Source organism: Zingiber officinale, unplaced genomic scaffold (genome assembly GCF_018446385.1).
Source record: "Zingiber officinale cultivar Zhangliang unplaced genomic scaffold, Zo_v1.1 ctg205, whole genome shotgun sequence".
NCBI lineage: Eukaryota > Viridiplantae > Streptophyta > Magnoliopsida > Zingiberales > Zingiberaceae > Zingiber > Zingiber officinale.
Window position 1 is genome coordinate 26,929 of NW_024589888.1, and position 23,112 is coordinate 50,040.

Here is a 23,112-nt window from a genome sequence, read left to right on the forward strand (position 1 = left end):
GTTGGATCATATTAAGTTTATTGTGCAATCTTACTCTGTATTGTAAGATGTTTATGCAATTTGAACTTATGATCACAAATTGATAGTGCTAGAAAAGAAAATAAAAAGATAGTAGAGTATTGGAATGCAATGCACATGGCCATGGTTCACCATTTTTCAACATAATAAAAAGCCTTACAAGTGAGCGTTGTACGGTGTTCACTCCAAGTTCTCAAATCAAAATACTCATGTCAAAAGGTGATTGGGTCACCCCAAAGACTCCTCATTATCAGTCTCACAATAAAATAAAGGAAGTAAATCTCGAGCGGCATCTTTAGGTGAGTGAGATTTTATTCTTCAAAGGATTGTTTTCTTTGAGATTCGATTTTTATTTTCATGTGACAATATATCACTTAAGTACTAATTCGACTATGTCCGTGGGGACACATATATGTCAAACATAGAGCCCATCACAATAATACAAGAGAAAAATGACTTAAATATTTATCCATTGCAAAATAATAGTTGGACAAATTAAAAATATATATTTTTGGATTATTTTTATCATTTTTTTATCCGTTCAAAAATCAAGCAAAATGAATTTTCCTTCCCTTCCTTGTCAACCCATGGTCTAGGTCAAATCTTTTGCAGCATTGTTGTGAGGTCACTCGCAAGTGGTCATGAGTTATCGTGAATTCTTTGGAGTAATGAAGTATAGACGTCAAATTATTTGGCTACTTAGGTAGGTGTATGGAAATTGAACGTCAATTTTGTTGTGTGCTAACATGATCTAACATTTTAAGATCAAATTAAATAATTTATAGTTGATTATATAGATATGATATGTTGGGCCCCCCTTGTGGGTGCCCAGTGTGGGTGACTGAGTACACGTGGGGTGTTCAAAATACTTTTGGGGGCTCTGTGTGTACTCAGTAACCCATGCTAGGCGCGACGCCCAAGGGGGTGTCATGTATATAGTGAAATGTTATATTGCACATATATCCATGAGCATTTAATTTTTTTATTTAAGGTTTAGTATTTAAGCTAAAAGAAATAAAAAATTTTAAAAAAATAACAATAAGTGCTCACAAGTTTTATGTAGGTGTATGCAAGATAATAAAACTATCTTTTATCAATCTTATTAAACTAAAAATTATACTTAGTGCTATTTCAAAAGTTAAATTATGTGTTTCGAATGTTACAATAGCCAAAAAGGTATTAATTGAAGGATCTCTTGATCTTGAAATTTAAAAAGAAAAGTTAGTTTATATCATATCATAATTACCTAAATCAAAAGCTTTAAGAATAGCTAGAAGCAAAATAGACTCGTGTAATAAAAAAATATAATAAAAGATAATTTCATTTATTCTAGGTATCTTTTATAATCTGTCTTCAAATTATATAAAAGAGAATAAATTATCAAATACCTAAAGAGAAATGTCTAAAGCATGAAAGATATATAAGTTGATGATGCAATCATCCTTCTAATCATTTGACAATGATAGTTAAGAATCACAAATATAATATATTTGAATATCCTTCATACTAGAGGAATTCTCGAACTATAAAAATACACATAATTTTTGTATAATTTATAAGCTTTATTAGAAAGCCAATAAATAAAATTACTCAATATCATAACTAAATAATAAAATCACATCTCATTATCTAATATATTATTTTCAATGCTATTTCTTTTGCTAAATAGAAATCTGAACACCTTGACCATTGCACCATAATCCTTGAAGTAATTTTTTATATACGAACTGTGTATGTTGATTGAGTAAACACGATTAAATTAGAGTCGTTGTTGCCCACTTACAAAAGAAGCCATGGGCTTGAAGATAAGAATATCTTTCTCTTTAGGGTAATTAGTAAACAGGTAAGATGGATCTTGAATCTCTCTATTCCCTCTTCTCTTCTTTCCTTCCGATTCAATTCACATTTCCATCATCTCAAATAAACACAGGCCATTTGCGTCTTTTGCGCGGGGATCACGGGCTTCCGTCCGTGTGGGGGGACGAGCTACACTCCACTCCGATAGGTTCGACAATCCACGACACAACAGCAAACTCCTTTTCTGACTTACACTTTTCCTCCACGCGTAAATCTCCGACGGGACCCGCGTGAGAGGCGACCGATGCACGGGCTCGGTGCCGATGAACACCACCTACAGCAGACTTCCATTTCCGCCACTAGTTAACTCCCACGTAGAGTCTAAGCAGCGGGTGGGACCCGCAACAGGGTCCATCCAAGCCGGTCGATTTCACTTCTTCACACAGCAAACCCGGAGGTCTCCTTCTCTCTCTCTCTCTCTCTCTCTCCCCCCTCAACTCGGTTCTCGAAATCGACGACTACGAGGTTTCAAAAAGCGGAGCGAGAGGACGAGCGGGGGGCGTCGATTGTCGGAGGAGGAGAAGCAAGACAGGGCGATTTCCAGACTCAGATTCATCATTACGATCCGACCATCGACGAGGTTTTGCGAAGCGATCAAGAGGGCAAGCGGCGCGTCGATTTTTGGAAGAGGAGAAGAAAGAGGGCGATTTTAGTTTCAGATTCATCGTTACGATCCAATCAGCTCCTCCGGAAATCCGATCTTCGATAGTCGCGAAGGATCTACATTTTCTGTTATTTTTTTTGGCTTTTGACCCCTTCTTGTTTCTCTAACGGTAAAGATCGCGAGCCCTTCTGGTTTAAATCGTGGGTTTTTTTTCTTGTTTTCTTACATTTTCTTGCATGGTATTTTGTGTTGACGAAAATGTTCTCACTTCAGTCTCGGCGTTGACAATTTGTTGGATTTTAGGTTAGGGTTTAAGATAGGGCGTATTAGGCGATTGCGCAGCTATGCTGATCTCAGATGTTGGGATAGTATTTTAGCTTTTTTCTGTTATTGTGCGTGGCTGAGGGACTGCGCCATAGCGGATGAACGCATGAAGGCGGTGGTTCACGAAGTTGAAGTTGAGGATGGTGGTGGGGAGGTTGGGTTGCAGGCATTGGTCGAGCACGAGGAGGAAGATGATGAATTAGAACTCAGCCTTTCACTGACCCATCGGGAATGGAATGTAGGGTTTACAAGTAGTGGGCCTGCAAGAAACAGATCAGCATCGTCAGAGCAAGGTTCTGGGAGCTCCCATGATGTCAAGAGGTCAGGACGTGTCAGGCAATTGGATATTGGAGAATGGGAGAAGAATTGTGGAGAGGTGGGTGACTCTAAAGAAAGTTTGATAGAGATGGGAGCAACATTGGACAAGGATAAGGATGCCCAGCACAAGTGGCCTAAAGTCTTTTCTGACCAACAGCAATATTTTTAGCGCCTCGTCTCTTTCCACGCACATATTTCAAGATTTCTTTTCGTTCTTGCTGATCAAAATACCATTTTAATGCTTGTTGAATTTTTGGTTTGAAGTATGTGCTGGTCTAGTTTTGGCCTATTAAATTTTTTTTTCCAACTTGAATTTTGTTACTTATTGGCTATTGCAATGGTTATATTACTTCATCATAATTTGCTGGTCATGTGATTGATATAGAAACAACATAGCTCCTTACAGTTGCTACCATGATTATGCAGTTGCAATGAATATGCATTAGGGTTTACTATAGAAACATTTGATTTGTTTGGAAATGGATTGATAGAGTTTAAACCAGCTACCTTCGGGTGTTTATTTGTATGCCCAGTTATATTTGTCATGTCTACATGATGGGTTGTCTACAACTACAGTCTACTTTTTTTAGCAATATCATGTTTGGATTTGTTGTCATAATGTTTATTGCCTTGTGTTGTTGTTATACTCCAACTTTTAATTCTTCAAACATGGTTTCCTTTTCACTCCCTCCCCCTGATATTCTTTTTCTTTGCTCAGTGAAGTGCCTACCTCTTCTACTGAACCAGTTGTACCAGCATCTGCTATTGATTTTATGACACTAAGTTCATCATACCAACCTGAAGAAATGAAAGGTCAGAGCTCCAGCACTCTACCAGATGATGGAAATAACAAATCCGATGGTGGGGTTGCTTATGGGGATATCTCAGGTACTAGAAATACTGAGGATGTGGAGTTCAGGATGGATCTTTCGGATGATCTACTGCATCTGGTATGTCTTGGAATTTCTTTTGATATGTTTCTTTAGTAATCATTTACTTGAAGCCTTGAACTTGCATTCATTATAAGTGGGATATGCTTTGCAGGTGTTCTCTTTCCTAGGACAAAAAGATTTGTGTAGAGCTGGGTCTACATGTAGGCAGTGGTTGGTAGCTAGCACAAATGAAAATTTTTGGAGGTGCCTAAAGTTTGAAAATACAAGGATCTCCATACAGAACTGTATGACTTCTTCTTGTCTTCTTGCTTGTCATGTTTATCTCTATTAACTGAAAAATGATATTGGCAAATATTAGCTTCTATAAATATCATTTACCTTTTTTAGCAAAGTACACTTTTATGGACTATTTTTTCTCTGATATGTTAATACCCAAAGGCGAATCAAATTCAACCCAAAATGCCGTTGCTAGGAGGTCTCTCTAATATTTAAGCATGCCTGTAGGACTTGCCTTTGTAATGTGAGACTAAAAAGAGGAATTGTGTTCTCTTCTCTCTTCCTCCTACCCTCTTTAGCATGTACTCTCGGCCCCAACATAGCTAGCAGTGGAGCTATCTCTAATATTGTGTTAAAGCCTAAAGAACAACCGATCTAATCCCAAATGTCAAGATACTTAGATAATAGTCCCTTTGATACTTAAACATGCTCATGAAGGCCTCAAATAACAATCTGAGACTAATGTAGCATCAATTGCATGTAATTGGTTGTTTCCCTTTGTCAAAAAAAAAAAACATGGTTCCATTGCAAGAACAGGTTCAACAGAAGTAGAATCAAAAGTAGATCCACATGCTGATCCAATTAAAGAACTAATGGATCCAAACAAGAACTTGATTTTACTGTCTCAAAATCTAAGATTAGGATAAAGGCTTAACCAACTATTATTTCTACAACTACTACACCTACTGTTTAGGGATATATCCCTAGCCGAATACCTGACCGTAGACCCCCTTTATATTTCCATAGGCTACACCATTCTCCATAGATTATGCCATTATTGTCCAATGAGGCAGTTGGGATGAACTGGATCAAAGAAGGGTTGGGTTCGAAGAGGTCAGCCCCAACATCATCTCCATTTCGGCTTAGGGAAAGCATGCAATTTGGTCTCTTCTATTTCATCTATTTTGTTTGAACCCAAAAAAAAAACAAAAAAAAAAAATTCAACCATACATCGTTTTCCCTTCACTTTCTCTATGTTTTTCCATTTCACTACTTTCTTAGTGACAATACTTCCTATTCCTAAGCTTTACCTACAGTAAATTGAAACCAATGAGTATCTATAATTTGAAAAGAAAAACCTGAGAATGTCAAAACTGATCTTAGTAATTTCCTAAAATCAAATAAATACTACTTCCTTGCTACCAACTTATGCTATATGCTGCCCTTCTATCAAACACATTTTCTATCTCCTGATCATAGAATGTGACAATTACTTGTATGGGCTTCCTTCAGTTAAGTTCCCTGCTTGAACTTGGGGTTCATTTAATTCCTTTGTTTTGGTAGAATGTTGGACGCCTGTCTCATCACACTGGTGGCTAAATCATAATAAAGAGATTATTTCCTTAGCATTGTTATCAACAGTACCATGTTATCAAATTTAATAGTTTTTCATGTATATGTGTGTCATTTTATGAACTTCAATTATTATTTTCTTAGAAGGGGAGTCTTAACGCAACGGTAAAGTTGTTGCTTTGTGACCTAAAGGTCATGGATTTGAATCCTGGAAACAGCCTTTTGCAAAAAACAGGTTAAGACTGCATACAATAGATCCTTCCCTAGAACCCGTATGGCGGGAGTTTCGTGCACCGGGCTACCCTTTTTTTTAACATTGTATGTTATTGGTTATTGTGACTCCACACTACTTTTGCAATAAAAATCTGCTTTGTAATAAAAGAAACAATGGTTATATCATATTTTATCATACGATAGTATTATATATCATCATCATAGCGTATTGATCTCAACTACTTGGGATGGTCTACATAGATCCTATCCCTCCATTGACTGTTGTGCAAGGTTATCCCAATTAGTAATATTGGGATCCATTAGATTATGTGGTATTACGTTAACTGGAGTGTGTTTAGATTTTCCAATCTTATTTAGTGAGACAGTTGTTAAACCATGGTGCATTAAGCAATTATAAGCTTAGGAAAGTTTCAAGCCCATTTGTATGGCTCATTGGCCCACTTTCCTGCTCTCTTTTCAAGTTAATTTGTAGAACAGTTTTTCATAGAAAATTCCAAACTTCATCAGTGAGGGAGCCACTGAAGGAAAGATGAGTCAAATTTCACATTTCATACAAGGGAGGATAGGTAAAATGCAAAACTAAAAGCAGCCAGAAGCCTAGAAACTTTTCTTTTTTCTCTATATGAAGAAGCTTCAGGTAGAAAAACCTCAATCTGAGGCTATTTGATATTGCCATACTTAACCATTTAACATGTTTTTGGATAGGATAGAATTAAGTCACACAAAAGAAAGTGATGTTGGTGCAGCGGGACCTGCAAGAGGGGAGGAGTGAATTGCCTACAAAATAATAACTACCCTCCTCGTACTTTCAACTCAAAAATTAGCAACAATAAAATAAAAAATAACAGAAAAGAAGGAAAAGGAACTCAGCAATTGACTTGGTTACAACCAATAAGGTTGTTAATCCAAGGCGGTTGAACGATGCACTAAAAGTCTCCTTCTCTGAAGGCGGAGAAGCCTTTTACACACTTAGAGAGCTCAAGAGTTACTAGGAATTGATTACAGAGTTGAATGATTAATTTCCTAGCTCCAGGGGCCTTTATATAGCTTTTGGAAAACCTATCTCGAATGTTGAGGGCGCATCCAAAGGGATTGAGGGTGCCTCCAAGGTGGATAAACGGATAAAGTTTTATCCGCTTGCCAACGATCACAAAGACTGGGTTGAGGGTGCCTTCAACCTGCATGGTATAAATAGCTTCCAGTTTCTCTTTTTCTTCTTCTTCCGAAGCTCCGATCGCTTGGGTGATTTCGGCCAGCCGAAATAGGGCTCACCCGAACCCAATTTCCGACCTTCTCCTCGAGCAGGCTTCCGCTCCGGCTTCTCATCCCTCGAACGCCACGTACGTTCTTCTTGTCCACCGATGTACTCTTCCGCAGCTCTTTCGTCCTTCGGACGCACCGAGCCCGTCGGCTCCCTTCCCGTGTCGTCCTTCTCGCTAGTTGCGTCTTCCGCTCGATTTCCTGCGCTACTAAGCTCCTGCACACTTAGACATAGGGATTAAAACCAAACAGAATCTAACCTAACTTAGTTGATCACATCAAAACAACCATGGGGTTCAACAAGTGAATGGTCTGCAAGAGGATTCTTCCATTACATTGGTTTTGTTTCTAATTCCAGATTTCAGTCTTGTGCGAGATCACTACTTGTTGACTCTAAATAATTCCTCATAAATCAAATGATATTCCAACTATTTACTTCATATTGAATGTTACTTTGCTTACCAACTGCTAATGTATGATTCTGTTGCAGTTATTTCTATTTGTGATCATTACCCTAATGCTACTGAACTGACTATGAATGGCACACCAAATTCTGATGCCCTTGTCATTCATGCAATGAATTCTCTGAGGTTTATTTACAGCTCTCTTTGACTTTGGCTCAATTTTTATTTATTTAATCATTGCTAGCCCTTATATGTTGGTTTGTCATAATTCACAGGGGACTTCAAACCTTAATCTTGGACAAGGGGCATTTTAGTGATGTTTTTTTTCATACATTGACGAGCTGTCCTGCATTAACTAGTTTGAAAATTTCTGATTCATCGATTGGCAATGGTATTCAAGATGTAACTGTATACCATGAAAATTTACACAACTTGCAGATGATAAAATGTAGAGTTCTCCGAGTTATTATCAGGTGATTGTAGTGCCAATTGGTTGTTTGTTTTGCTCTGACCATATTGTAATGTGTAATCTAATTACTTTGCACAACATGAGTGCTTGGCAGATGTCCTCAGCTACAAACTTTGTCTCTAAAGCGCAGCAGCATGGCCCATGCTTTGCTTACTTGCCCACAATTAAATGTGCTGGATTTATCATCCTGCCACAAATTATCAGATACTACAATTCGAACTGCTGCTATGTCATGCCCTTTATTGGCATCAATAGACATGTCATCTTGCTCTAGTGTCACTGATGAAACCATACGCGACATAGCTTCCACATGTCCAAACATATGCATGTTTGATGCTTCAAACTGTCCAAATATTTCATTAGAGGTTAGTTTCAAATGCCATGGTATTTTGTTGCGATACTCCAACGTCATATCTCATATGCACGTAAGAGTATGTGTTTGGACTTTTCAGGCTGTGAGATTCCCAAAGTTAATGGATTTAAGGCTTGAAAGCTGTGAGGGTATAGTATCTGCTTCTATGACTGCAATATCATACAGTGTGATGTTAGAGGTTAGAGACATACAACAATTTTTCCTCAGTGTGTTTCCTTGATTTTGTCAATTTTCTGACCTTGAGATATTGCAGTCATTGAAGCTCGATAACTGCAGCATGCTTACTGCCATGACACTTGATATGCCAAAGCTGCAGACTATAAGTCTCGTTCACCTGCGCAAGTAAAAGTTTCTTTATTTTCTCTTTTCCTCTTTGATTGTGTTGTTTCTTCTCTATAACTAAAACTAAATCACACATGTATTAGATTTGTTTATTTAGATTTGCGGAGTCCTGTGCTCAAGCAGATCAAAATTTCTAGGTGTTCAGCACTTCAAGACATAAGTATCACTTCAAATGTTCTTCAGGTCTGCTTTCTCTTATGTGAAGCTAGAATTTATTTTTCTATTATAGAATAAAATGCTATTGAAGTGAAATATGATTTTGAAAGTATGACCCTGATTCTTGTTCATGCAGAAACTGGTGTTGCAAAAACAGGAAAGTTTGGCTTATTTGTCTCTGCAATGCCAAAGCTTGCTAGAACTGGACCTTAGCAATTGTGATTCTTTGACAGATTCTCTTGAAGTTTTCAATAGTGAGGGAGGTTGCCCCAAGTTGAGATCATTAATTCTTGACAATTGCCAGGTCTGTTGTTTAGTTATATCAGTTTGTGATAATTAATTCTTGACAATTGTCAGTTCTGTTTTTACTTCGATGTAGCATATAACAATATTGAATTTCCATGAACACATGTTTCCTAAGCATGCATCATGTTATAGACATTGTTTTACTGAAATAGATGCTATTTTAGGTTCAGTATATTATTTCAATCATAAGTAACAAGCAGAATAGACACTACAATTGATTAGTTAATCACATAAATATTCTGTGTAGTTCTCAAATGTAGAGTGAACACTACAATTATATTTTAGTATGTATGCATATGCCATCATTATTAAGTTATTATTTGACATTAATTGTATTTGTTAAACTGGAGTTCAGGTATTTGTTGAGAACTTGGTAAAAGCAATCCAGAAAGATGCCATAGTTAACAAGATGTAAATGAAATGTAAGTTTGGTTAAAATATTTAGTTTACTTCCACATGGGATATTATACTAGAAGCTAGTATGTAGAAGTGCTATATACGTGGATGTCATTGTTCAGTTTTCTATTACCATTTTTGCTGGCATGGTCCACCCATAGTCCCAAACGTTTTTTTGAGGGTTCTTTCATCCCAAGTAATTAGTCTACAGAATGAGCTCTACCCCACTTCAACATGGAGCTAAGTTTGTATGCTTGAGTTATCTCAGACCTAAGAGCACTTGTTAATGGCCTAAGATGCCTAAGTTCAAGTATTCTTGAGTTATGAGGCCTGAAAGGGTTTGTATTCTTGAGCTCTAGCCCATTTCGAGTTGGTAATTTTGATGTCAGTGCTGGGTGTCCTTGGTGTAAGTTATTTGCCAAGATATAATGCTAATGATGAGAGTGTAAATACAATAAATTCAAGGATTGAAATGAGAACAAATTTAGAACTAAAAGTTTTAAATTAAGGGAACTAAAAATAGATATGTGAAATGTCATTTCAATAACAAGAACTGATGGAATATTTAAGATAGATGGTCATGAAATTCCTATAAGAGTTGTAGATATGTAAGTGTTGTATCTCAAGGAAAATGATAAAGATGCAACTAACAGTATATAGAATCAGCCTACCAATTTCACCTTGTGAGTATTTCATGAAACATGGTACATGATGATTGTGTGCCCCTAGCATAGATCAGAATATAAAGATGGAGGTGTTGAACAACTAAAAGGATAAAATAAAGAAATACTAATACCTGAGAATAATTAATTGATTCAATCACAATAGAAGAAGTTGAATCAATTATCATGGAAGTTGCAAAGAATAGAGGGAAAACAAACAACAATCAATTAATGAAATAAAAAAATATTCAAATTAATTTGAACATTACTAGTAATGTAGCCTTGCATAGGGCTTAATGGCATAGTAATGTGAGGATGAAAGTTGTTGTAAGAAGTGTTGCACAGGAAATCTTGTACTGTGTCGAGCATAACTGTCGAAACATTTTGCTCCGATAAATTACCAAAATTCCATACTGCTCAGCCTCAAGACAATATCTCCTATGCCGTATCAATCATGTCGACGAGCATTATTTCATGTGAACACTTGATGACATGCTAAAATTTGAGATAATGTTCTTTTTTTTTTTTACTTTGTGTTCATATAAGATAATCTCAAAATTGTAGCAAACATTGAACTATATAGTTGTTTAATTTTTTCTTTTTTGTCTTCATCTCTTTCCTCCGTTCACCTCTAATTTATTACCAACATCATACATCAACAGTATCCTTCTAGTCAAGGACCAAAATACCGGCACGGTTCGAGATTTCTAACCTTGCTGCAGGTACTTATACATGATCCAATAATAACAACATTATCAACATCTTATACTACAAGCTGTTAGTACCAACTATTTTGGACTTTGGATATAAAAGGCTATATCACTAACAACACTTAGGCTTCTTACTTAAGAAGGCCCAATTCATTATCATGCATAATTCATGATGTTATTATTGATATATGGTAATCTAGCCGTTATGTTGAGCATTTCGTTTTGGCATGTTTGAAAGGCTTGATTCAGTTCATGACTTTCATTTCTGAAATCTTTATTTATTCACCTTTCAAACTCTGGTAGTTATCTGAAGTGATTTAATTTGAAGTTTTAGATGCATATTATCCGTTTTCATCCATCATAACTATGACTAGAGTTTTTATTTTTTATTTTTTGATGTTATGTTGTAAATTATGCTGAAAAATAATTGTATTGTTTATGCCTTTATTCTTTGATGGTTTCATTTTGTCCAGAGCTTAATTATAATCAATATCAAAAGTTATACTCTAGTCTCTCTATCCTTGGATGGGTGTCGTGCCATCACTACCCTTGAACTGTCATGTCCAAATCTTCAAGAACTAAATCTTGATGGTTGTGATCACCTTAAAAAAGCTTCATTTAGCCCGGTATGTGGCCATTATTGACTCAATCATTTATGTTCTTATAATAACTTTTATCAAGTTTTCTACTAACAGGGAATTTTCTTTGTCATTAGATCATTTTTAGCAAAATATTTCAGGTTTACTATTGTAATTTCCAGTTAATTTTTCCTTTTTGTGTAGCTTATTGAAGTTTTTGAATTTTTTTTTGTATGTTTAAATGATACATTTTCTATACTGTATTGTATATATGTAAACTAAAAGTTAAATAAGACCGTGTTCTTTTTATGAAGAGAGTATAATATCTTTTGAGGGAAATTTTTCAGATCCATGAATTTAAATCATTAATAGAGTAAATTCTCGGCTCTATTAAAATTCAATTTTGAACATCCTTGAGGGAGAGCTGTTAATGATAGATTGATTATTTTGATATCTATTTTGGTGTTGTTAATTAAATCTTGTAACTCATATTCTGAACAATTGCATAGTTAGGCGGCTGTTAAAATCTTGCAGCGATGACAATTTTATCAATACATTGTTGGAAACTAATGCTGATTAATTGTTCTGGTAATTTATTTGGGCTTGTTGATGAAATATCATAGTTATTTAAGGTGTTAGGCGCCCAAAAGCGCATAGGTGCTATGGGGCCTGAGGCGCATAGCGCAAGGTGAGACGCATGTCTTTACCAAAGTAATGCACTCTGGGTATAAAGTTTTACAATTCAAACTTATATAAAGAATTTCTGCCAAAATATTTCATTAACAAAACTATAATCCATAAAATATTAAACAATAATGTTAATATAAAATTCAATAACAAATAAATATGTTATGCACATAATTCAAATTTTTTTAAAAAGAACTTCAAATATCTAAATCTTCATCATCTTTCTCAATCATATCATTATCATTATCACTAGATGTTTCATATTTGTATAAGATTTATGGGTTCCATCAAGACTGATTTCTTCCTCTTCGACAAGGCACACGCTTAAGGCACAAGAGGCTACTCCTTATGCCTAGGCACAAAAGGCTACGGCTTATGCCTAGGCACAGCAGGCGAGTGCCTTTAATAACTATGTGAAATATTAAACTTATTTGAGCAGTTGTGTGGTTATTAATTGCTTAAATCTGCATGGTTGACTTTCTTAAGGCAATATCTGTTGGGAACTGACTCTAATGCTTTTTCCTTGTTACACATGTGCTTGATGTGTTCTACCTAGCTGTTATTACCAAAAAAAAAAAAACTGTTTTCAGTTTGATGCTTTGCAACTTTGGCTGATTGCCACCAATTACTTTTCTGAAATTTTCAGTAAATATGGTTTTTTTAGTGTAAAACGGTTTTTAAGTATCTTTTGAGCAAATTCAGTCATCTTATATATGTCCACGACAACTCCTTTCATATGCCTTGATATCAATCGTGACTGTTGTTTAGGTTGGCCTTGAGTTGCTTGATTTGGGTATCTGTCCACGATTAAGTGTTCTGCAGATTGAAGCGCCAAGCATGCAAGTGTTAGAGCTTAAGGGATGTGGCATACTGTCTGAGGCTTATATTAGTTGTTCTTGTTTGAAGTCCTTGGATGCTTCCTTCTGCAGGTTATTTACTGTCATCTCTTCTCTGGGAATGTGTTTTATTTTCTTTTAGATGAACTTGTGAACTTTTGTCTGTTTTGCAGGAACTTAAGTGATGAATCATTGTCTAGAACAGCTAGATCTTGCCTGCAGATTGGATCTTTGGTCCTTTCATCATGCCAATCTGTTGCATTTGATGGGCTATCTTCCTTGCATTTGCTTCGACATCTGGTTCTACTGGATCTGTCCTATACCTTTGTGACAGACTTACAACCTGTTTTTGACAATTGTTTTAAGTTGGCGGTAAGTTTATATTTTTGTTTTCTCTTGAGCTTGTATCTTCTTTATTTGGATTCATATTTGTGATTTTGATCTGAGCTGTTGGCATTCATTCATGCTGGTTTCCTTGAATATAGTTGATAAAAGTTCAAATTGGTGACATGTATCATAGTAGTTAAATTATGCACCATCTGAGATTTACTCTAAGCTGTATTATGTGCAAGATGTATCAGATTAAGTGGAGAATGATATAAATTGTTTCAGATAAAACAAATGTTTGAATATCTAAGATTTTTACATGTATATTTTATATTTCCTCAATTAGGGTTATGCTTATAAATCCAGTTATATGCTTGGAAAAAAATGATACTGTTTTATTGAGCTTTGGGATTTTAACATGCAGGTCTTAAGGCTCTCTGCGTGCAAGTACCTCACAGATTCCTCCTTGGGTGCCCTGTATAAGGAGAGTGCACTTCCAGCCCTATGCAAATTAGATCTGTCATACTCATCTGTTGTGCAGCTTGATATACTAAATATTCTCGCTCAATGTACGAATTTGGCTCATCTGAATTTGAATGGCTGTGCAAATATGCATCAACTTGTCTGGAACAGAAGTTATTGCAATTTATCTCAAAAATCTGTCAATGTCTGTTCACCTTCCCCATTGAAAGACAATGAGAAGGATGTCTACCTGGAGACTGGCCATCTGCTTGAAATTTTGAACTGCACCGGTTGTCCAAACATTACAAAAGCCCTTATTTCTTCAAGTGCCAATTGTTTTTATTTATCAAAAATAAACCTTAATTTATCTATAAATCTGAAGGAGGTAGATTTGGCATGTGGAAGCCTTTGTATGCTAAACATAAGGTAATACTCATCCTGAATAGTTTCCACTAGCAGTAGGCTTTTGCGCTCTCTCTCTTTCTACCTTACACACTGTGCACCTTTTGTTTAGCTATTGTAATTCCCTGGAGTTCTTGAGGCTCAAGTGTCCAAGGCTAAACAATCTCTGGCTTCTGGTAAATGACTGCTTGTGATTATGAATTTGCTAGTAATATTTCTTCAATTATCAAAAACTCTGTTGTATTTTCCTTTAAACTTCCTGTCCTCATCTCAGCTATATTATATTTTTGCAAAGAAGCATGATATTTTGAGGGAGGAATTTTTTTAGTTTTTTGTTTTGGAAAATATCGTCATATTTCCAATGAGAGGTAAACTGAGTTTATGAATTTCTGATGGCATTTAACAATATTGAAACTTGGGGGACATTTTGCACAGAAAGGTGGGAGGGAGTGTGAACTTTCCCTTGTATTTTATGTGCTTTTTTTTTTTGCCACACTATTTTGTTCTAGTTAGTTGTTATGTTTTTGTATTTTAATTTTTTTTTTCCTCTAATGCCAATATTCCAAAAGATATATCTTGTGTAAAATTCAATTTGGCCATTTATTAAGGTAACATGGGATTTTGTTAAACAAGATGCTCTATATCCTTGCATTATTGTTAAGAATCAATTTTACAAATGCCTTCATGAAAATTGGTATTATATGCTTCTTTTTCACAATTTGTCACTTCAGTCTTGTTCTGATTTATTTTTAACCACAGGCTTGCAGCATGCTAGCTGAAGAAGAGTTAGAAACTGCCATTTCTGAGTGTCCCACACTGGAAATTATGAACATCGACTCTTGTCCTAAGGTTAGATATCATATCTACATCTTGCTAGATTATTGGATATCAGATTTAGTTATTTACAACATGCAATATTTTTTTCATTGGCTCAATTTACAAATAGAAAATGACATTTGATAAAGTTATACATTTCCGGTCATATAAGCAGGATCTTGTGATTTGGTACATTTTCATAAGCACCACTATATTGATTGGATTGCCCTAGTAAAATAAGCCAATCATCGGACCTGTAATAGTGAGATGCCTTTGGCAGCGGTAGGCTAAAACGAAATGCAATTATGGTGTGCGACACAATATGCAGTGTTATCCTTGAAAATCTTGTACAACATTCATCGTGTTTTCTGTGGCAGATACGTGCTAAGGATTTGACCAAATGGCATGCGATATGCCCGAGTCTCAAACGAATACAAAGCTGCGTATAGAAGCTGTTTTCCAGCAGGCAATCCTTCGAGTGCAGCTATAGGAGCAGCCACTTTGTGCCCCCTTTTTTTTAAGATGTACATAATTTGAATGTGTTGTTTTTCGCTATTTGAGGCTATCTGGTGCAGATGCACACTATCATGTTTGCTTTGTAGCTTCACTCTACTGATCTTTCATCTTTTTTCTATTTTTTCATTGTAAAGAGGGAGGTAGGGAGAATAATATGTAGCAATACGGTGAAAAGTTATAGTTCGTAGACACAATTGGAGAACCTTGTGAAAACTGAAACAGACAGAAAGCTTGCCCTGGAAAATAAAACAATAATGCAGTTCCCTGCATGATGTTTCATTGACAAGCATCATAGTCCAGCTCTATACATGAAATACAGTTCAAATGTCTGATGATGCCTGTCGTATTTTATTTCAATGACTAATATTTTCAATATTTAATGCGATACAAGATTATGATTCAAGGTATTATTTAATAGAAAAGCACAAGTTTTTTTTTACAAGGCTTTCAAAAAAATGAATTCAGTTTTTTTTAAATAAAGATATTTTAAAGAATCTGTAACGTAAATATGCCATTAGTATCTGTAATTTTTTAGGGTCTGGAGTACGGGTGCAGATGAATTGAATTGAGTAGACTAGTATGAAAGTATTAATATTGCAGTTTGAATTTGAAAAATACATGTGATATTTAAATTTGATTCAAAGTTCTAAAATATAAATGATTATAGCTCAAGGTCGATTTGAAATGAAATTTGAGCTCTCTAGATTTTGATTCGAGCAGAATTAAACCGTATATGGAAATGAATTAAATTTGAATTATTCAAACCAAAGTATATTTATACTAAAATTATAAAAATAAATAAATAGAGTTGAGTACGAATATGGCTATAAAGTGATTGATGAATAATTAAATAAAATATTAAAAAATTATTGAACGTATTAAAATTCCACTCGAATTTCATAATTTTAAATATTTTTTTAATCACCAAGGCAAATTGGGCTTAACAGACAACCCAACGTCACCTGTTTTTTCAAACTTTCTAAGTGTAACGTGCGTAGGTGAGATTTGAAACCAAGACCATCTCTTTTATCTACATATATTGTTTGTATCTATAATTCGTCATCAAGCTGCCGTAGCACATACATCATTCACAAACAGATGGTTAATTTTCACATCTAGATATCTAACACATTTAGATACATCCCTAATTTTCACATTTTGATCCCTAATACATCTACGAGTAAACTACTTGTAAACGAATGTTCCAATCGAACAGATAAAAATGCATCACTCGCCTGAAGCTTTGAGGTTCATTCATTTACAGAAAACTTTTACATGCTATGGCTTTTGAAAGCTCCCTAGGTAAAACTAATTAATTGGTCATGCTACGAAAACATGTACTCGATTTCCAAACTGAAACCCTACTTAGGAAACAAACTCACTCAAAAAAGTGCTTCCAACTTGGTAATCTCCGTGTCCGAAACCGCAGGCTTGTCACTTTGGTAGCTTGGGTCCATATAAGCATCTGCAATTGCCTTCCCTTGATCTAGCACCTTGGATGGTACAGTTTGCAAGAGGCTGCAGAGAGATACTATATACCGTCAGAAAATTATGTGACTGTTTCGTCTATTCTATTCTTTCTTATGTTCTGGAAAACAGGAGACTTTATCTCAGGGTGGTTGATGTAATTAAAATAGATCGCATTAGTTTTGAATTACTAGACACTAACATGATGATGATGATGTAGGAGTGGTTAACATTAGTTATGAAGAACTTACTACTTAAAATAGACGATTAAACGGATCAAGTTTCAAGCCACAAGTTGTTTCGGGAATAGTTCTACTAAATCGGAAGAAAATATGTGCTTAGCAATTTAACATTACTAAATATAATAAATTCTTCAGTACCTGTCCAAGGATCCCAAAACAATGTCAAGTTTTCCCTTCATGGATTCAGTGGAAGCTCTGGGATCATTTCTTATTGCATTCAACAAAAGCGAGTCAAGATCCTCTAAGGCCCTGTAAATGAATAAAGTAAATCGATTTATAAACCCAAATGCTTTAATCTAGATACATATCTAGAAGACAAATTTAACCTTAGGCATTGCTCAACAGCATCGGAGGCTGCTTTTCCATTACCATCTTCAGTTGCATATTGTGCCACCTATAATTTCCAAGATCATGTACAATGCTAGAAGGAATCAACCTCATTAAAATTGCAAGGTAAAACCCTCAAAAATGGGAAATTTTAGACCAAAACTACTCTGACAACATCGAAAGGCAGTCAGAAACTACTAGCTGCAGCAAGTTTGAGCCCAGAGAATATTAATTTTTCCCTTTCTTTCAGAAACCAAGTCATTCAAATCTCATCTAAAATTTCCGCAGTTAACAAGGCTGGCAAAGCAAATAGTTCTGAGAGGCATATATTTGAAGGAGTTATCTAATAAATAAAGGTTGTTCATTTGATCCAAACTGAACTGGACTGTGTTGAACTGAAATTGCTTTTAGAAAGCCAAACAGAACGATAATTCTACTGAGACAGTAGTTTATCTGATCAGTTTGGTTTAAACAGCATTACTCTAAAAAGGATTCTGGTTACTATTTTTATTTGGTGCAAACAAATATTTAAACAACTAATGTATAAATACTTATCAAAAGCCAATCCAATCAAAATTGAAACTGAAATTCCTTAAATTGAAGTGAACTTTTTTTTTCATGAAACCAAAGTAAATTGAAAAGCTTGATTTAACCTGACTCGGAATTTTGGTTTGAATTATGAACTGCATAACAGACACCCATAATAAATAAAAAAATCATAACATAAATACTTACGGCTCGGATGTTAATGCGTAGAGAAGCTGCTGGGCCAGAACGCAACAAAGATCGACTTATGTCATAATTTGGCTGCTTGCTATCCAAGAATTTCTCTGTGTAGCAGAATAAGGAATTGCTCATCAAAAAAGATAATTTAAGAGCCTCCTGTATTCTTACTCCAAAAAAGAACAGTAGGGAGATTGTATGCTATAACAGTCTTTATCATCCATACTAACTTGCATGCCACTTCAAGGGTGATTGAGAAAGTAAGCAACAATCTCATGTCAGCCTCCACTTCTGCTACTCATCCTCTCTAGTCAATCCCCTGCCCTCTTTGTCACTCATCCTCTTTGCCCTATCCACCTCCACTGCCACTTCCCTCTCATCTTCATTGCCCCCACTGCCCCCTCGTCCTCTGTCCCAAGATTGGGTGGCCCTAGTAGAGCTCTGGGAATAAGAAGATAACAACGAGGTTGGAGCAAACACTTAAAGGGTTTGAGATCATCACAAAGAAGCGTGAGAGGATGTGATGGTTGACCAAGCAGAAGCAAAGGAAGCACCAGAAACATTTTAGTTATCACAGCCAAATGACATCAAATAATCTATTTTTCCTGTAACTTTTTTCTCCAACAAAGGAAGGGACCCCTAAATGCAGAAATAGCTACAAGTTCCTTGTTTTATTGTATAGAGCAAGGAATGGTGATAACTCAAATAGAACGACCCGTGTGACCCGTGTGCAACTAGATAATTCACATAGTAGAGAGATGGTTTCATTGAGTTCCTGCAATTCATTTAAAAGCTATATCGATATAATTAAGATGTTTTAGTAATTTCTAGCAATGGCATTAGGGTAAGCAATTGAGTTCCACTAAGTAGTGTAAGAAGATCAATTGGAGAAGTTACCCAAGTCCTCAAATTGTGCTCGACTCAGTAGAACAGCAGGAACATACGATTCCAACGGATCCAACTTCTTCCTAGTGTCATTCCCAAATTGAATCAGTGTCAACCACAAGCAGAGAGCAACAACACCTCACATGAAGGTTCAATTCTATTCTCTTTTCCATTTGATCGAATAAAGAACTGGTATTGATTCCACAACGATGAAATTTCTAAATAAAATCGACGTCAAAGAATCTCTAGGAAGAGATTAGCTTACCGCTTCAGGTACTTATCGAAGGGATTTGCCGCATCAGCGCCTACGGATGAAGAAAAAAAAAGGAGATTAGCAGCTGTCGATTTCGGCTGAAGAAGCAGTGAGAGGAGAACGTGGCGGAGGATCACGTTTGGAGTGGGCGGAGAAGCCGCCGAGGAGGAAGAGAAGCGCGATCGAGGCGGCCCGCCTGGTGGACGTAGGGGCATCTCGAGGGAGTGGCGGAGGGAGCGGCAATGAACACTTCGCCCAGAAGTGCCGCCTCCTGGTGGAGTCGTCTCCGGTCGTGAGATGTGCGGCGGCGACAGAGGGAGAAGTGAGCACAGTGGACGACGCCATGGCGGACAGAAAACGAGCGACGGCTGGCCTTATCGCTCCCGGATTTTGGTAACACGATATTCATCGGAAAGTAACGGACGTTATATTAAATAAAATGGCAATGATAATATCAATTTAGCGCCTAATATCTCTCTCTACATAAATTTATCCTTGTCAGAGATGAAATGGATTTGAAAATCTGGAGCTGTAACTGATAATTTTAAAACTGCGAGAGGTAAACTAAAAGGTTTGAAAACATTTGGGTGGTCCGAGTGAAATTTCCTCCTGAAAATAACAGATTCCGGTATATATTATGTAGAACGATTTTTTCTGATATACCAAACCGCTACAAATCAAGTGGCGGAGAAAGCGCCGGTGAGAAGATAAAACGGGGACCAAGACGAGATTGATGGCCAACAGCGCAGGCTGGCCTCGAAATTTTGAGATTTGATCTTCTGATGGCCGCCGCCGGTGCCCCAGCTCTTCTCACCGTCGTCTCTCATCATCTCTTCTCAGTGCCACGTCTCTCTCTCCCTCTCTCCCTCTCATTCTTAACCATCCAGTGTGTTGTATGAGGTTATAACAATCGTTGGTGTCAATCCGCAGGTGCTTCTATCTCAAAATCCTGCAGCTTGACGCGCTTCTCCTCATCCGGAGCTTCGCCACTCACTTCTTCCTTCACGCCTGGCTTAGCTACTGGTAATCGACCCTTGACTTACAAAGATTTGAACTTTTTTTTTTTTTTTGGAGTTTCCGATGATGAATGGCACTGCCACTTCGATCCAGTGAGTGTTGCCAAAACTGAAGGTTTCAGTGTCCTTTGTTGTCCACACATTCCAAGCCCGGGCAATTACAAGTCGTAGTTTCAAAAGTACTTCTTTATCCCTAAATGAAAGATTGCTCGATTTTCTCTCTTTTTATGGTATTTATAGAGATTGTGAAAAACCAATTTTCATGCAGATTCCACCCTTGTACCTCATTGCAGAAACAATTTTAAATGTTTTGTAGAGCTTGCTTATGTAATGGCCTTCTACTCAGGTTCAGTAGTTCCACTTAAGCAGCATAACAATACCATTTTCTTCTGTTGTTATTGTTTGCTACTTTGTGGAAAAGGTAGTGTCTCTATTTCTCTTGTTGTCTGACTTTAGCTCTTTCTAGCCAATATTATTTGTCATCTCACATTGCCTATCAAGCTCAATTCTTTATCAACTGTGGTGCTGTTTCTGCTTCAGAAATGGTGCATTGTTCAATGCTCCTAGTCAAGTCCTGTAATTGATCTTCCATTTTGGTGAATGTGATTCTTAATGTTTCCTCCTTTTTTCTTCAATGGAATAATGTACTGTTTGAGTGATCAATGTTTCTTTATCAAACTTCTCAAATTATGGCTTCCACAAGCCTGTCATTATGTTGTTGGCATAAATAAATTGGATGCTTAACATAAGCACAGAGTTCAAAAGATCTGATGGTTTACACAAGTAGCTTAGTTCAATAAATCCAATGCCTTACACATTTAGAAAAGTTTCATAAATCTGATGCAATATTTAATAAATCATATAATTCTTGTTAAAACTGATATGGGTGAGTGATAGTGATAGTGACAATAGTGATAATAAATTACTGACCAAAAGGGGGGCATCAGCGAACTCACTTTATTGTGTGTCGATATAACTCACTTTATTTCACCCTATGCTTAACAGAATGAGATACTACTGTGATATGTCCTGTGCATTCTTTTTTGTCTCAAAGAATATCCTGCTATAAGTATTAAGACTGAATGCTGAATGTCTTGGTTAACCATCTTCATTAATAAGGTTCGATGTTTAGAGATACACAAGCTGACCTTTTGTCAAATAATCACCTTTTCTGAATGAAATAAAGGAAAATATCTGTTTTTATGAAGTTCCTCAAACGGTGAGTTTATTAAGTGAATGTTCCATGTTTGAGGATCTAACTTTCCTAATCCTACTAATTGCCGAAATCATAGAGAGTAGAGGAAGGATCTTCCACAATACTCAATAGCTACTATATATATACCATGTCATTATTTTGAGTTAGATTCTGGATGGTTATAGTTCTTTGCTGAGTAAACTCAAATGTGCTCTCCTGAAAGGCATACATCGGAAAAGGAGATGATGGATAATTATCTAATTTGTTGATTTTTTCTCTTTTTCAGCATATTTTTCAAGCAATGCTGCTTCTTTCTTCTCATGAATCGATAGATTTCTGTCTTAATGATCGCATCCCTTGCTTTAGCAATAGTATTCAAATTAGGCTCTGTAACCTAAATATTCTTCGCGATTTTCTGTCAGACACATTACCTTATGATCCTAAAATTTGAAAGAATTTTACATGCAGCATTTTGGATTACATCCAACAGAAGGAAGATTAATGAGCAAGAAAAATCTATTTCCATAAGGTGTGAGCAGCGAACCAAGGAGAATACTGGATTGAATGTATGGCTGGGTCGGTTTGCTATGGTCGGTTTTGCAACAGCTATAACTGTCGAAATATCAACAGGGAAAGGACTTCTAGAGGTATGAGACGGGATATCTTCGTGTCTATTAAACCGAGTCTGATTTCAATAATATTGTTTAAGGTCATTAGATTTATAGTTGCTAAATTGGAACTCGTGTGTGCTTAGAAATTTTAGGTGTTCTGTTTTTGTATACATTGTTATTTATAGTTCCAAACTGATAGTTAAAACCCCTTGGATGATTTTCTTATGCTACCATGTACCTTTTTCGACTTTTTCCCCCCTTCAACTCGTGTTGCCCGGCGTTACAAAATACCAATAACTAGCTTTGCTTTGCAGAATTTTGGGTTTACAGCACCAATTCCAACTCTAGCACTGGCTGCAACAGCATTAGTTGGAGTTCTTTCTGCATTCTTCATCTTTCAGTCAGCCTCTCGAGATTAATCGCCGTCTTGTTTAAAGTTCATTGACATTCATGCAAGCTGTATTGCTAATGTTACTGGACAAGCTCTATAAGAAGTCTATACATTTGTGTTCCCGTTCATTCTTTGAATTTCAATCAGTTTGGTTTCGACGCATATGTGGAGCATGCGAGAAGTTTAACCTCATCACCGTGAAAGTATCGATGAACATCGACTGATCTACACTGCATTGTTGCGAAGCTACTTTATGGTCCTGCAGACATGATTGACTCGCTCGGTCGTTGAACACTTCAAGTTCATTTGCTTCTTGGTGAGAAACTTTTTTTTTAATAATTCAGATATCCGAGTTTCTCTCGATTAATCCTAGAGGTAGACAGTTTTCTTCCCTAGTTTGTCGCACAATTTATACAAAGATCTAACTTTTATAACATTCGTCTCTATCAGAATTCTTGGTGAGAATCCTAGCTTCCGACCATG

At 36.3% G+C, this 23,112-nt stretch overlaps 3 protein-coding genes across 4 annotated transcripts; 2 read left to right on the forward strand and 1 right to left on the reverse strand.

Moving 5' to 3' along the window:
• Window positions 1-2,271: 2,271 nt before the first annotated feature.
• Window positions 2,272-15,805, forward strand: LOC122036753 (F-box/LRR-repeat protein 15-like). 2 transcript variants are annotated; one of them, XM_042596157.1, is made up of 17 exons: window positions 2,274-2,648; window positions 3,840-4,071; window positions 4,166-4,298; window positions 7,568-7,667; window positions 7,757-7,954; window positions 8,045-8,315; window positions 8,403-8,501; window positions 8,577-8,665; window positions 8,749-8,848; window positions 8,958-9,125; window positions 11,369-11,521; window positions 12,929-13,089; window positions 13,170-13,368; window positions 13,748-14,211; window positions 14,300-14,363; window positions 14,947-15,036; window positions 15,381-15,805. In XM_042596157.1, exons 2-17 carry the CDS (start codon window positions 3,895-3,897, stop codon window positions 15,450-15,452), a joined length of 2,538 nt encoding a protein of 845 aa, XP_042452091.1. In that variant the 5' UTR covers window positions 2,274-2,648; window positions 3,840-3,894; the 3' UTR covers window positions 15,453-15,805. The 2 variants fall into 2 exon arrangements, with proteins under 2 accessions (XP_042452092.1, XP_042452091.1); XM_042596158.1 differs by lacking the exon at window positions 11,369-11,521 and having other exon boundaries at window positions 2,272-2,648.
• A 903-nt stretch (window positions 15,806-16,708) lies between these two features.
• Window positions 16,709-19,816, reverse strand: LOC122036751. Its single transcript, XM_042596156.1, has 7 exons — window positions 19,554-19,816; window positions 19,429-19,468; window positions 19,176-19,246; window positions 18,291-18,385; window positions 17,555-17,622; window positions 17,367-17,477; window positions 16,709-17,037 (listed from the first exon to the last, which is right to left on the reverse strand). The coding sequence occupies exons 1-7, from the start codon at window positions 19,759-19,761 to the stop codon at window positions 16,902-16,904; spliced, it is 729 nt and encodes a 242-aa protein (XP_042452090.1). The 5' UTR covers window positions 19,762-19,816; the 3' UTR covers window positions 16,709-16,901.
• Window positions 19,817-20,111: 295 nt separating this feature from the next.
• On the forward strand, window positions 20,112-22,757 carry LOC122036754 (stress enhanced protein 1, chloroplastic-like). Its single transcript, XM_042596159.1, has 4 exons — window positions 20,112-20,262; window positions 20,347-20,439; window positions 22,096-22,274; window positions 22,553-22,757. Exons 1-4 carry the CDS (start codon window positions 20,199-20,201, stop codon window positions 22,655-22,657), a joined length of 441 nt encoding a protein of 146 aa, XP_042452093.1. The 5' UTR covers window positions 20,112-20,198; the 3' UTR covers window positions 22,658-22,757.
• Window positions 22,758-23,112: the final 355 nt, after the last annotated feature.